Here is a 14,950-nt window from a genome sequence, read left to right as displayed (position 1 = left end):
CCGGTCTCAACATCTGTTTATCCTGCTTACTTCAGACTTGGCAGGTGTCGTGCTGGATACATGAATATGAAAAGCACAAAACTGAAGTTTTTCGGATGATTGGTGTTTTCATTTGCTGTCTGTTCCCTGTTGGAATGACTGGCTGGAGTCAAACTAATCCTGTCATGTGATAATGTGATCAGGTGTGTTGTAGCATTTAATGGTTGGAAGCTTCCAGAGGATGTCACAGAAACATCTGCCAGGGAACTAGAAGATCTGACTCACACGAATGCATAAGATTTACTTTATTTATCGCAGATTTGATCAATTATATTATCCACAAAGCAGTCCTCTTCATAAGAGTAAGTGTTATCACTTGGCAGCCACCTTGAAACTCCCACAGGTGCTTGTGTTGTTGTTGCTGTTATCTTCGAAATCTGTTTTTAAAACTTAAAGGTTTTGCTGATGTTGCCTCGCTGGAATTTATACTTCTAACACAATCTCTGCTGCTGTTGCATTCTCCCACAGATTTTAGCTCAGCTTTCTTTAAGTGTCTCGACCTTGTATCAGTTGTCCTGTCTTTACTAGTTTGATGTTACTACTAAAGAAATGAATCTCTGTATGTGTGCTTGTTGCTACTGATGTCAAAGCACTGACCTTAACATTTACCTTTACTGATGCGGGCAGCGTTAGTGCTGTATAGTATAATATGCCCGACTATACTTTAGTGTAGCGCAGTATAGTGTAGACTTTCTGTGTGGAGTCTGCATGTTACCTGTGCTGTGTGGGTTCTCTCCCACAGTCATGCATGCTAGGTTAATTTGTGGGTGTAAATGGTTGTCAGTCTCTCCGTGTCATCCCTGTGATGGACCAGCGATCAGTCTGAGGTGTACCCCTCATCCAGTAATAGCTGTGATAGGTTCCAGGCGCCTTAGGATGCTACTGGATAAGTGGTTACAAACAAAAAAAAAACAGATGGATGGTAAAGTATTTGTCAATAGAAAACACGGTGTTTCAACCCTGAGTGTGAAGAATTGCAATTCGTATTTTGTCTCAGTGACCTAAGTGCTTATTTATCACTTGTCGATTTCAGATCCATGTCAGCTTCTATGAGTGAAGAACCTCTTGTCAACACTAATCTCCAAATAATTGCCTGTGAAACATCAATAATTTGCTGTGTGTTATGGATTCAAAACTAACAGCGCGTAATGATGCTGTGAGTCGTGCATACACGTAAAGATTCAAGTACATAATATTCAGTTCTGTTTGTTTTATTTCAGGTGTCTCTAGAATGTTTTCGAATATTTAAAAAAAATATTTAAACAAACATTAATATTAATTCGAAGCAGCTCTTAGTTGCTGCGCATGTTAAAAGTTAAGATCGAGGCATTTAGGGAGCGATGCTGCTCTGTCCGTGGTTCTGAAACGGCCTCGACTCGTCCTCATTTTGTTGAATTCCCAATTTTACAGAAATAGCTCCTTTGTTGTCCCTGTGATCCTGAATTATTTATTTCAGACCGTCTTTCCGCTGTGACATTTGCTCACATCGTCCCCGGGTAAGCATGTGCGGGAGCGTGAATCCCTCGTCAGAATTCGGAAATGTCAAGTGATTGATTTCACTATGCAAACACGCTCTATATTGTCAGGATCAAACCTCCAAAGTTACGGATCGGGTGGAACATGACAGGTGACATCGGGGCTCGTTGTGAGTGTTTGCTCTCGACATGCAAACTGAACGGACAGCTGTTTTAAGTTTACGCACATGTAAGTGGCCGATCCGTGATGCGTAAAAGGTGCGCTCCGGGGTGGAGACTTTCTCTGGAGAGGCAGCGGTAGAGAGCGCAACAGCACGACTCTCTGCATCCACAGGTTGCATCTCTCCTCTTCTCTGAACATCTTAGCAACCCGCTGCAGAGTGCAGTCACAGGACATGAAGTCATTTGAGCACGCGCCGGGCTGAGCACTCCGGACCCGGGCTGCAAACAGAAGCTCGCGAGCACGATGCCAAACCCAGGAAGAACTGCAAGACCTGATTCATCAATTTAAAAACGCATCTTTCTGATTTAACCGGTTGTCATGTGAGCGTCTCCTCCGAGGACTGCGCGTTGTGTTCGAGAGCACCATGCTACGGGTCCCTCACTGCAGCGGCACCACGGAGACAACGGCGGCATAATGGCATGCAGGAGCGGCTGCTGCTGCGGCTCCGGTCCGATAAACGAGGATAACGCGCGGTTCCTGCTGCTGGCGCTGTTCATCGTTGTCTATCTCCTGTGCGGGGCCGCCGTCTTCTCTGCGCTGGAACACCCAAAGGAGAGAGAAGCGAAGGAGCGCTGGGCGCAGAGGTTCGAACATTTCAGCCAGAAGTACAACCTGAGTAAGAAAGAGCTGAATAACTTCCTGAGGAACTACGAGGAGGCGAACGTGGCGGGGATCCGCGTGGACGCAATCAGACCTCGATGGGACTTCACGGGCGCTTTTTACTTCGTAGGAACTGTGGTGTCAACCATCGGTGAGATGAAGATGCTGGCCTCTGCAAACTCAGTCAGATACATCACTTTTTCGTTCTTTTACATAATCAGTTTCTGGCTTTTTGTTTCGTGACTCTGTGCTTTTGGTGGATGCAAATAGCAAACTCCCACATCAATGCGTCTCTTCATCACTTTATATTCCTTTCTCCCGGGAATGTAAAGACTGGCCAGGTTCAGTTTGATCAAACTTTTATACAGGCCAAATGAAACGCAGTAGTAGTCTTTACTGAAAAGTAGGCAGATCCACTTCAGCATCAGTTTAGAGAGTTGACTCAGTGCTTACAGTGTGGTTCAGTGGGTTCAACAGAACTACACACCCTCTCTCACACACAAACCTTTTAATGCCTACTTCAGAGATTTGTCCTTGACTGTTATTTCTCCATTTCAGGACTGGCTGCCCGTTTGAGAGCATTCAAGTCTTTAGTGTCAGTGAGGCAGACAAAAACACAGCCATCACTCACCGTTCTGCAGCTGATCCTTTTTTTTTTTGTCAAAACTGCTCCTCTGATTTGTGCTTTTTAAGTCTTTTCAGATTTTTTCATGTTGTGGACAGGTCATGTTTGCAGCCATTATAACAACTTGATTGGAGTTAATTTGTTTGTAATGACTGTAACTGGCTTGCCCGTGGCAGTTTAAATGAGTGGACTAGCTGAACATATTTTATATAGAAGTACTCTCCTTATACAGCTTAATTCTTTGGGTTTTCAAGTGAAAGTGCCTCAAAAACAGACCTGAAACCACACTTTCCTCTGCTCGAGTGTCAGCCGTTGTGCACTTTTCCCTCTGACAGTGCACAACAGCTTTATTTAAACAGACATTTAATCCCACCTTAGTTTAGCTTCTAAGGATTAAAAAAACAAAACAGGATTGTCTTTTTGAGGTATGACTTCACAGTTATTCATGATACAAGCGCAGGGGGAAACAGCACCTTTGATCATGTTATAAGTAACAAGAGACGATCTCTGATCTTACAAATGACCTTAAAGTAATTTGATGGTATATTAATCGCTGTGTCCAGCCACTTCAAAACAATCATATGTAAATTGTTATAATATTTAATTCTTCCCCAGTTTCATCAGTCCCTCCTCATCTTTATTTCCAACAATCACCTCTCAGTGTTTGCCAGGGAAAGCCCCGTTAGGAACACATCATCATTTTGCATCTTCTCTGAGAGCACTGTGTGTATCACAGCTTGGATGAATGTGTCTCGATTATCAAAGAACAGCAGCCTGAGTGTATGCGTAGGCACAAGAAGTCTATTTCAAAGGCATCTCGTATGTGTGCTGAGGAAACCAAGTATAATTCATTATGTTTAGAGGTCGACTTCACCGAGTAGACTGGTGAAAAAAATCCCTTCTCTTCAGTATTTGAGTATTTTTATTACAGATATGTAATAATGTCGTCTGTTGACTGGTTAACTGTCAAATTTAAAGCATCACTGCGACGTTTAAGACAGCGGATCTATTATTTGATGGAAAACTAGATGACAGTTTCAAATCTATATTAAACAAACTTATGAGGTGCTTTAGACTGTCAGGGGGAACTGTAAAAAAAAAAAAGGTAAAAAAGAGCATAAACATTATGAACAATTTATGAGCACAACACATTAAAAACTGGGTAAGAAAAAACAAGTGTATCCAGAAAGGAGGCCGTTACAGCTGAGTAACTGCAGGCTTAATAATGTAGCAAACATCCAATCGCAGTTTAAATTTGAATCCTGAGTCGAATTTACAAATGTAGAAGAAGTGATGTGATGTTGGACTCCACTGTGGCAGGACTCCCACAAATTAGTGGCTTCACTGTAAGACTTTGTCATATTTTATATCCTCTGCAGTAACACTGGTATAATCACTAAAACACATTCATAAAGATCCTATTTTTACATTTCTGTTTTTCTATTTGTAAAAAAAAACTTGCCAACTACGCTAAAGGGTTGTTTCATGCTGCGTACATCCTGTAAAGACACAATCGAGTTATTATTTAATGATTATTATTGATCAAGAAGCAAATAATCACCCAAAAAAGACAAACTTTAGCTGTGCAACCCCAAATAACCCCGACTGTGTCCTGAGAGCGCTGTAATGGCGCTGAAATTTTACCTTTTTTCTTTGAAGCGCCGCATATCTTGTTCACAGGACTCATCAACATCAAATTTACAAAACAAGTGGAAAGAAATACACATCTATAAAATCCAGGCCATTTGGCTTTATTGTTGCATTTGGATGAAATCTCTGTTTCAATTAGCACCTTGAGATCCTTTCTGAATGTGAAGGCAATCAAACCCTCCACAAGACGCCTGCCTCTGGCATGGAGGCAGCTAGTCACGCTGCACCGTGTGTTTTTCCTGAGTGGATACAGTCATGTTTAACTTTGTTTTTAGTAAAAAGGACAATCATATTGTTAAACAATAATTTGTCGCACGAGCGTGTATAACTATGACGTTTCCACTCTAAAATAAAAGCCAGAGTTCGATTTTTCAACAATTGGTCAAGAAGAAGAAGAAGAGCAGCAGAGAGACAGACGGCACTTCATGAGCTTTAGTGTTAAATGAGGGATGAAAAGACATCAGTGAGAGTGGTGCAGCTGAAAGACCTCATGTTCTGACTCCCATTTTCTTCATCTGCCAGTTCAGAAGAGACAAAGTCAGTCACAGAAAAACATCTTCAGATCCCGTTGGAATAAAAATCTGCAAAATCTGTTTGACCTTTAAAAATCTGGAGAAAAAAAAGCTACACCTGAGGCGTGGGGTGTCTCCACTGCGTCTTTCATTTGCCAAAATAGTGTGGAAAAAAATACAGTGAAATGTGAGACTGGAACACCTCGGCTCTCAAACTGAGTGTTGCTGCACAGAGAGACAAAGCGAGAGAGGGTTAGCATGTCACCAATGGCAACCCTGTGGAGGAAAGCAGTCGCATGAGCACGTTTTTCACTTAGTAGGAGTAGAGAGTTGTAATTGGCCGTCTTTGTTGATGGCAGATAGGAAGAGAGCTTGATTTAAAAGATAAAGCAGCTGCAGGTTGGTAGCCACTTTTCTCTAGTTTGCTTGTGTGTAAGAAAAAACCCAGAAGTTATGGGCAGGACTCGCATTTTCAAGTGAAGGTGACGTTTTAACGTACGAGAACTCTTTTAGTCTGTCCTTTCATTCAAAGATGATCCGTACAAGCTGAGGATTTAAAGTTCTCTCATTAATCATTTTTCCTCTGACTTTGTCCTTTTTTACATGTAGCACAGTGTAGCGACAGCATGATGCTGCTTTGAGAGTGTAAGGAAGGAAACAAAATAGCCTCATACAGTTTTAAACTAGTTTCATGAAGTAGACGTGTGGTATGCAGCCTTGGTTATACTCTGCTAACACAGCCAGCAGCCTGACAGCAAAGCAGTCCTTCCTCTTTAGTCTCAGTTACACTTTCCGTGTCCGTGATTTCGCTTCGGTCCAAATGTTGTTATCAGATGGAGAGTGTCAGGGTCTGTGTGCATGACCTCACAGGTCTGACCACACAGAGTTTAGATTACAATACCCCAACTACACATGCTCCCCAGTCAGGTGGCAGACTTCAAACTGGGCGCCAGCAGAGTTGGCGAGCTTAGCTCCTAGCATCGTTGCAGACATGGCAAGTAAAATCGAGAGTCCACAGATGGGACAAGCCACAGCTCAGTCATCAACGCCTTTGGTAAAAAGAAAAAAAAGAAGCTTGATGTTTGTGAAAATGTGCATCAAACCAAATTCTTTTAAGGTTTCTGTCTTGATTTTAGTTGCTGATGATGATGAGGATGATTTTCCTCTAAGAGTGACCATAAAGTAATCTTATCACATCAAACCATTATCTTTTCCTAAACGTCTTCAAACAGATTTGGTGTCTAAAAGTAACAATAGTGTAACATCCATCAACCTTCACCTTAAGGCAGTGGGGGAGACTATCCTGGAGGACATTAGGTGAAAAGCTAGATCAGACTCTGTTGGTCTTTATATGACCTCTGGCTTCTGTTAGTCTATTTTAAAAGGCTTTTGTCAGACGGTCTTTCTGCTAAAAAGCACTGAAGGCAGACTTCTACCGCTACAATCTTTGTCAGTGTAGCTACAAAGCTCACATCACAACACTGAGAGTGTTCGGTTGTAGTACTAGAGAGGGTAAAGACCAATAAATGTGAGCTTCCACTGCTATTGTCATCTTATAATGATAGCAGTAACACTGTGTAAATTTACTCTCACTACGTGATCTATTTCTCTGTGTGTGAACGTCAGGGTTTGGGATGACAACCCCGGCCACCATTGGAGGAAAAGTCTTCCTGATGTTTTATGGCCTGCTCGGCTGTGCGGCTACCATCCTGTTCTTCAACCTCTTCCTGGAGCGTGTCATCACCGTCATTGCCTTTGTCCTTAAGTCGTGCTACGAAAGACGTCATAACAAGGCTGTGCTGCCACAAAACGGACGTCAAGTCTCTGAGGGAAACAGAGCAAGTGGAGCCGGGGAGGAACTTGCAGGCTGGAAGCCCTCAGTCTACTGCGTTATGCTCATTTTAGGAGCGGCAGCCGTTTTGGTGTCTTGCTGCGCCTCGCTGATGTACTCCGCAGCGGAGGGTTGGGGCTACCTGGACTCGCTTTACTTCTGCTTTGTAGCCTTCAGCACCATTGGGTTTGGAGATATGGTTAGCAGTCAGCGAGTCGCCTACGAAGGCCACGCTACGGTTGCGTACAGGCTGGGCAACTTCTTCTTCATCCTGACCGGCGTCTGCTGCATCTACTCCCTCTTCAATGTCATCTCCATCGTCATCAAGCAGGTACTCAACTGGCTGCTGAGGAGGCTGGAGGCCCCCTGTCGCTGCTGTTTCCCCAGGAGGGGTCACCACCCGCACCGGCATCCCCGTCGGAATGTGGTGGCCCCGGGCCACCTCCGTGCCCGCAGAGACCCATCCATCGAGACAGACGCCATTAATGAGAGCGAGACCGACACTGGACGCAGGTTGTCTGGGGAAATGATTTCCATGAGGGACTTCTTAGCAGCCAACAAGGTGAGAGTAGACTGACCACTCGTGTGACTCTGCACCTGATGAATGAAATCACACCTGTCTTTACAAGCAAGCAGTTCATTCTTAGAGTAATCTGATGACTGACGCGAGTAGTGGAGGGAAAACTCCTTTGTCCTGCTGCTGTCAGATGTCTCTTTATGAGCCATAACCTCCACGTGATTACCGGTGCATATATGTTCTTATTAAAACTGATCAAAATATTTGTATTCGCTGTACATATGTGTGAAAAAATACGGGGGAGAATTCCTATTTTGATACAAGCTTATGCTTCATATTCAGTGTCTTATGTTTGGCTGCTGAACTGCTGGGCTGCATGCATATGCAGCGTCAAAGTTCTTTGAATATCAACAGCTAAGCAACCACCGGCACTGCTTATTCAGCAGCTCTTGTGGCCCCTCAGGAGTGTCAGTTGTCCATACATTTCCATATCTACTACTCCACCATGTAGACAAGACTAATGAGCAGTGTGAGCTACAATTAAATGTCAAAAGTGTGCGCCCTTCTGCACTGGATCAGAAATCCTTCTTAGATCTTTCTTTACAGGTCCTGGAAGTCCTGACTGAGAAAATTAGAAGGCCGAATGGTTTAATTCTGCTGAACTGACACAACCAAGAATAAGTCTTGTGTTGTGTTAGGATTGTTAGTGAAATATAAGATGAATGAAATTTTGTACAGTTCAGGAAACTGAGTTTAATCGTCTGATTCAGCCTCAGAACAAGCTGATGACATCAGAAACCTGTGTGAATACTTTTTATCAAGCTGTAGGAACTCATGTCTTTGTGTGTTGGTTGATGGTAAAATTTATTGCAAATTATGATATTTCCCTGTTAGAGTGAAGCACGGTTTCTAACCTCTGAAGCACCACATGTTCATTTGCGCTTCTTTTTTACGTAAAACATAATAATTTATGGGTAATTGATGGTAATCGATTTCACTCTGAAAATGTGAGCCTGGAATTTCACTGGAGCACCTGCTAAATCTGAGAGACCGACCACCTTTGAATGTTATGTACTGCTAATACAACAATAACAGAGAGAAAAGGGGCGGGGGGGATATATCACAGAAATCAGCAACTTATAACAAAACTTATAACCTTCTTTACAAGTACAAACACTTTATAGTAATCTCCACTGCACAGTTAAAATAACTTAGCACTACCAAAGGCTTTAACTCTTTATTAAGGTGGAAATGCTGTTTGCACGATAAACCTGCAGCAGAATAATGGGCAGAGTTTGCTTTTCGGCCGGTTCCCTGTAAGCTCTGCTTTCATTATAAGATAAGATAAGATAAGATAAGATAAGATAAGATAAGATAAGATAAGATAAGATAAGATAAGATAAGATAAGATAAGATAAGATAAGATAAGATAAGATAGAACTTTATTAATCCCTCGGGTGGGTTCCTCTGGGAAATTCGACTTCCAAAAAGCACAGCAACGACCGAAGTTACAGTTACAGAATTGTTATATATATATATATACACACACACACACACACACACACACACACACACACACACACACACACACACACACACACACACACACATATATAAATACAGAGACAAATATAATATATATATATATATATGACAGTCCGTCTACCACTGTGTGCCCGTCTCAGGGGAAAGCAAAGGCTTAATTGTGAAACCAAAACAGGAAGAGGACAGTGCGTTTGTGTTCCCTGGTGTCTATCTGTAGCTTTCCCCAGCTAGCTAAAACGGTGGATGCTGGAGCAGTTGGAGTAGCTGTGAAAAGTCTACGAGATAAAAGAGAAAGAGTTGAGGTAAACAAGGTGAAGTGAGCGAGTGATGGTTTAATAAGGCTGTACCCCAGATGGGTATTCATTCATGGAGAAAGATCTGATGGTTTAGAGGGTTCAAAAGCTCTGGTGGCGTGACTTCCACGAGCTCATTAAGTTACAAAAGCTCTGTACTTATTAACCTGATACAACTGGGCGTTTAAAAACTGTGAGGTCTCTGAGACAGCAGCGAAGGGGGTGTGTGTGTGTGTGTGTGTGTCTAAGGCATGTTAATGTAAGTCTGTCCGTTCCACATCAAAGCGTTGCTTTCACTAACAGCAAAGGAACAAGAAGGGAGGTTGAGGCTTGGAAATTCAGCTAGAAATATGTACATTTGCAACATTTTTCCAAATTTCAAAGGACGACTTTGTATCCAGGTTAGGAGGTGGCTGATGTAACTTGTAGTTGGTAACACAAACGAGCTTTTGCTTTGGGGTGAATATTTCAAGGAACGAACACCGTCCACCATCTGTGAACCATACATGACAGCAGGCCTCACTACACTCGTCTCCACCCACTCCACCCTACCTGTGCTCTCTTGCTTTCCATGGTTGATCTCAGGCATTTAAACACATCTACCTTCACTATCTCTACTCCCTCCATGTTCAACTTTCCACCTGTCTCCCTCTAATCCACAGTCTTGTATTCTGTCTTGCCTCTACTGCCCTTCATTCCTCTTTTCTCCGGAGCATACCTCCACCTCGCCATACTCTCGTCCACCTGCTCCCTACTCTACAGATCAAAGTGTTATCTGCAAACATTATAGTCCACGTCTGCCTGGCCTCATCTGTCAGTCTGTCCATCAATTTTCAATTCAATTCAATTCAATTTATATAGCGCCAAATCACAACAAAAGTCGCCTCAAGGCGCTTCATAGATACAGAGAAAAGCCCAACAATCATATGACCCCCTATGAGCAAGCACTTTGGCAACAGTGGGAAGGAAAAACTCCCTTTTAACAGGAAGAAACCTCCGGCAGAACCAGGCTCAGGGAGGGGCGGGGCCATCTGCTGCGACCGGTTGGGGTGAGAGAAGGAAGACAGGATAAAGACATCACCACTGCAAACAACAAGGTGCTGATGGAATCCACTTGTTACTCCTACCTCACCACTTTCTTGTCCTGCACCACCCTCACATACTTCTCTGCACCTCCTGACTTCCTCATACAATGCCACAGTTCCTCTTTTGGTACCTATCGTATAGTTTCTCTAGTTCCATAGAGGCAGAGTGAAGTTTTTACTGACCTCTATACTTCTCCATCAACACTCTCAAAGCAAACATTGCATCTGCTCTTTCTCAGATTAAAGCAATACTGCAGCTCACTGATTGTCACCTCCCTTCTCAGTGTAGCTTCAACAACTATTTCACACGTCTTCATGGTGTGTCTGATCGGTTTTATCCCTCTGTAGTTACTGCAGCTCTTCCTATCATCCTTGTTCTTGTAAACTGGTACCAGTACACATCTTCTCCATCCTCTCATTCTCCTCATAATAAACCATGATGTGCCAAAACAAACAAAACAGTCTAAAAATTGTGCCTCAATTTGGATCATCTGCAGGAGCGGCCACATTTTTGTAAACATTTGCAGCTTTCTAACCTCCGCGCTAGCTTACGCACTCACAATATATCCTCTTTCTGCTTGCTGAAAAATGTATCCTTTGATTGGCCTCTTGATTTCTGCTATAAAGCCAAAATGGCAAGCAACGGGCGTCAGAGGTGTGTGGTGTTTCAAGTGTTTGTGGTGCACTTATTCACCCAAAACAGTATGGAGGTGAACCGTGTGCCAGGTTTGCCAAAGTCAGCAGATACACTGTATTCACTCACTCATCCAATTCATTGAATTCAGGTGTTCCAATCACTTCCATGGCCACAGGTAAAATAAAGCAGCTGGGAATGGAGAAAGCAAAGTCCTTAAAACCATAAAGTCCTGACCTGACAGTGGATACATTTACACCCGATTATATACAAAACAAGCCTGTTGCATTTTCTGCTCTTTGTTGTGCAGAAAAAAAATCAAAGGTAAAAGTTGCTGAGTGGCAAAAGTTAAATCACTGACACTCGCGTCAATACTTTTCACCTTTGTTTGCTTAAAGCAGCCCACTAAAGAAGAAATACCATCTGGCAGCTTTTTAATGCACCTGTGAAATCAGATGCTGCCGTTCGATCTGTGTTTGTTTGCCAAGACTTTATAGCTTGAATGTACCACTTCACTTTCCCCAGTTTTCTGCAGTTTCCGTTTCCTCTTGTGATGATTTTTTTTAATCTCTTCCTCTAGGTGAACTTGGCCATTATGCAAAAGCAGCTTTCGGAGATGGCAGTCGGGAACCAGCGCCAGTCCAGCTCCAGTTCACGTCAGAACGGCTTCTCGGGAGGGGTGGGTGCACTGGGCATCATGAACAACCGCCTGGCAGAGACTAGTGTGGACAGATAGGGAGAAACAGCGCGAGATCCTTTTAAAGGAAACAAAAGACACACGAGAAAGAGTATGACACTTACACTGAGCGCCGCCTCCCCGAGGAAGAAGAAGCTTTGATGTTGGAGGAGGAAGGCTGACCCCAGCAGCTACTGCTTAGACGGAAACCATCTCAGCCCAGCTTCTTGCCAAGAACTTGGCAAGATGAAAGATGCACGATAGCGTGCTGGATTTCCACATCTGGACCAGGCGTGCTGGAATGTTCCCCTGTGAGGAATCCAGTTTCCATGGTGATAAATAAAAGCCTGCCTAAAGCCTGTATCTAAGCTTTAAAGCCTGATGCACTACGTGCTGCTTCACATAGACCTGCAACTTTCACTCATTCACAGCACTTCACAACACTTACTACGACTCTGCCCGGTCCATGAAAGGTATTATTGTCAGAGAAGTAGCTTTAATAAAGGTGGTGTTTCTTCAGTCTCACAGCAGTCATTGCACAAAGCCCTGTGTCATGTTTGGAAAGTTAAAAAAGACGGGAAAACATGACTAACTAAAAAGATTTTAGTTCTACGCTCACAGCATTTGTGGTAAATGTTTCACAGCCATGTTGTTACACTATTCAGTGGCTCGCATCCATTCATTAAAACAACAAATAGCAACAACAAAGACAGAATCTCCCTCATTACAACCCTGAGCAGCCCTGCCCTCTGCAGAATCAGAGAGCCTGCACTGATCCCCATTATGTAGGATTTCTGTTTACTCCGAGTTTGTTTCACATTAGTCAAGCACAAATACAGAAATTATGGCATTTTCATATTTTGTTGTGACACAGGCCTGCTGGTGTTTGGTACTGATACAAATGAGGTAAAAACATGTAGTTCCAGGGCTCATTATTACATTTTGGCTCAGTGCTGCTTGCTGTTTCTTTTTTCTGTTAGTCTGGATCCACACGACAAGTGCAGTAAACAATTAGAAGAATATTCGAGGAGCCAAAGCCAATCCTTGTGTTGCAAATTTAAAACCAAAAGTGATCTGCAGCAACTCCAAAGTGTTTTACCTCCAATGTTTTACCTCCTCGCCAGGTTTCATGAAATTCGGCCTGATAGTTTTTGTCTAACCCGGCTGACAGACGACAGACTCTGTATCCTCAGCAGAGGAAAATAACTGAGGTAAATACTTCTGACTCGGCCTCAGGCACAGAGTGAGCATTGTCAGATCTGTTGTCAGAGGTTTGGGTTCTAAGGAGAATATTATGGATCCAAAATGTAGCCAAGCATACAGCATGGAATTATATCTGGGATATTTTCCCCATTGAGATCTGATGAGCTTTCAAAGTGCTCCTTTAATTTTTTTTAGCAGTTCATATTTTGACCATATTAAGATATTTTCCCCTTCAACATGTATTACAATAATGGTCTGGCTTTCTGCACTGAAATTACAGGGTTGTTATCCTCCGGGCTCCACCTCTGATAGTACCTGCTGTACATGTGACTTAAAGCGTGTAGAAGAGGCTCATCAGAAATGTTGATGACACGAATTCATTTAAATGTCAGTATTTTAAAATAGGCATGGCTTTCCCTGCAGCTCTCCCCACTACTTCACATGGGGTTCAAATCTCAGTCTCTCCAGGGAGACGTCCTGTACACGTTGCATCTACGGAGTTATTTTTTTCTCTTCATGCTTCTTTATACAGCTCATCTGATTTGTTCTGAAAAGACCTGTATTTTTTCACAGACTTTCTGCAGCTTGACGACAGAGCCGAGAAGGGGTGCAGGAGTGCAGTTCACTCTCAGACCACTTGAATTACAATATGCTGAAAGGTTATTATGGATGTTTTTGTCTGCCCCAGCTTTAAGTGCGTCTCATGACCGAAGATGAAGAGCAGAGAGAGAATACTCTTGAGTTTTGTCTTGATGAGATGACAGCCATGCAAACCTGCCAGGGAAGTAAGATCCCTGCATGTAGTATTAGTACAACACAAACTGCCAATTGTAGTTTTTTTTCTGTCTACTTCTCTTTGAAATAAAGAAAATACCCCAAATTTAATATGGTGCATCTACCATTGTACATGTTGGTTTTTGGGTGTCACTGGTTGCTTCAAAGAAAAGCTGTGGTCCTGACAGCAGACCACTGTGCTGAATTTCCCCACTGAATGCCACCTGATTTTAGCTTCACCACAGACTGAGTGAAAGCACAGAGAAGTGTGGGGGGGTGCAAAAAATTTAAAATGGTAAAACTGGGAGCACACACTTTTTTTTTAGAAACACAATCAAAGTTTGCAAAAAATGGCAGGTTGATCCTTTAGAAAGTTGGCTCGTTGTCAAAGTCAGCTGGCTCTGCTACTGCACGTTCATTATGAGCTGACAGAATGCCCGAGTGTTTCATGGACGAAGCCTGGAAAACTTTTCGCTGTAGAACAAACAAGGACATTTCTATATTTTCATCAAGTAAACTAACCTGAAAATACACATTTAGACTGATTCTTTGCTACGGACACACAAACGCAATCACAAACTGCAACACACACAAACTATTCAAACGGAGAAGAATTATGAATATGTCAATATGCCTACATGGATAATAACAGCTTTGAAGAAATGTGTGTTCCTGTTTGTGTGTCTCAGAGTGCACAGATACATTATGAGTGAGACAGCAGAGCCACGGGCAGATGTAGACACACAAAGACTCTTTGTCAAAGCTCTTTTTTTTTAAACAAGTCACGACACCACCCAGAGAGTGACTGATACCACTGTCATATCCACTCTGTTTGATACGCACTCTAATGGAGGAGCCACGTGGGATGTGACAATATAGTTGATTCCACACTGCTGCACGGGTGGCCTCAGTGTGCTCCACCTTTCATGCTTCACTGAGAATAAACCTAATAGGTGGCTATTTTATTATTATGCTTGCAACAGGTGATAAAACGTTGTGTACCAGGGTAAAAAAACCATCATGTGTGAATACAGCAATTTTGGGAATAACTGAAAGTGGCTGTAGTTATCAGACTACAGAAAATGCAAATGATACTAAAGAAAGTCAATAAAGCCTCAGCGTTATACAGGTACTGTAAAGGACAGCAGCTGCCACGCGGTGACTTTACACATGTTTGACTACAGGGATTAGCAAAACAGTACAGCTAATTACCTTAAACTTTTTAATAAACTTTTTAAAGCATATGCATCGTCAGTGTGCACATAACT

The 14,950-nt window shown here is 42.8% G+C and overlaps 1 protein-coding gene across 1 annotated transcript; it reads left to right on the top strand.

Annotated features, from left to right (window-relative positions):
- Positions 1-1,542: 1,542 nt before the first annotated feature.
- On the top strand, positions 1,543-13,793 carry kcnk13b (potassium channel, subfamily K, member 13b). Its single transcript, XM_026143646.2, has 3 exons — positions 1,543-2,488; positions 6,751-7,517; positions 11,610-13,793. The coding sequence occupies exons 1-3, from the start codon at positions 2,152-2,154 to the stop codon at positions 11,763-11,765; spliced, it is 1,260 nt and encodes a 419-aa protein (XP_025999431.1). The 5' UTR covers positions 1,543-2,151; the 3' UTR covers positions 11,766-13,793.
- Positions 13,794-14,950: the final 1,157 nt, after the last annotated feature.

Source organism: Astatotilapia calliptera, chromosome 15, assembly GCF_964374335.1.
Source record: "Astatotilapia calliptera chromosome 15, fAstCal68.1, whole genome shotgun sequence".
Classification (NCBI taxonomy): Eukaryota; Metazoa; Chordata; class Actinopteri; order Cichliformes; family Cichlidae; genus Astatotilapia; species Astatotilapia calliptera.
This window is presented reverse-complemented; position numbering and strand designations above follow the sequence as displayed.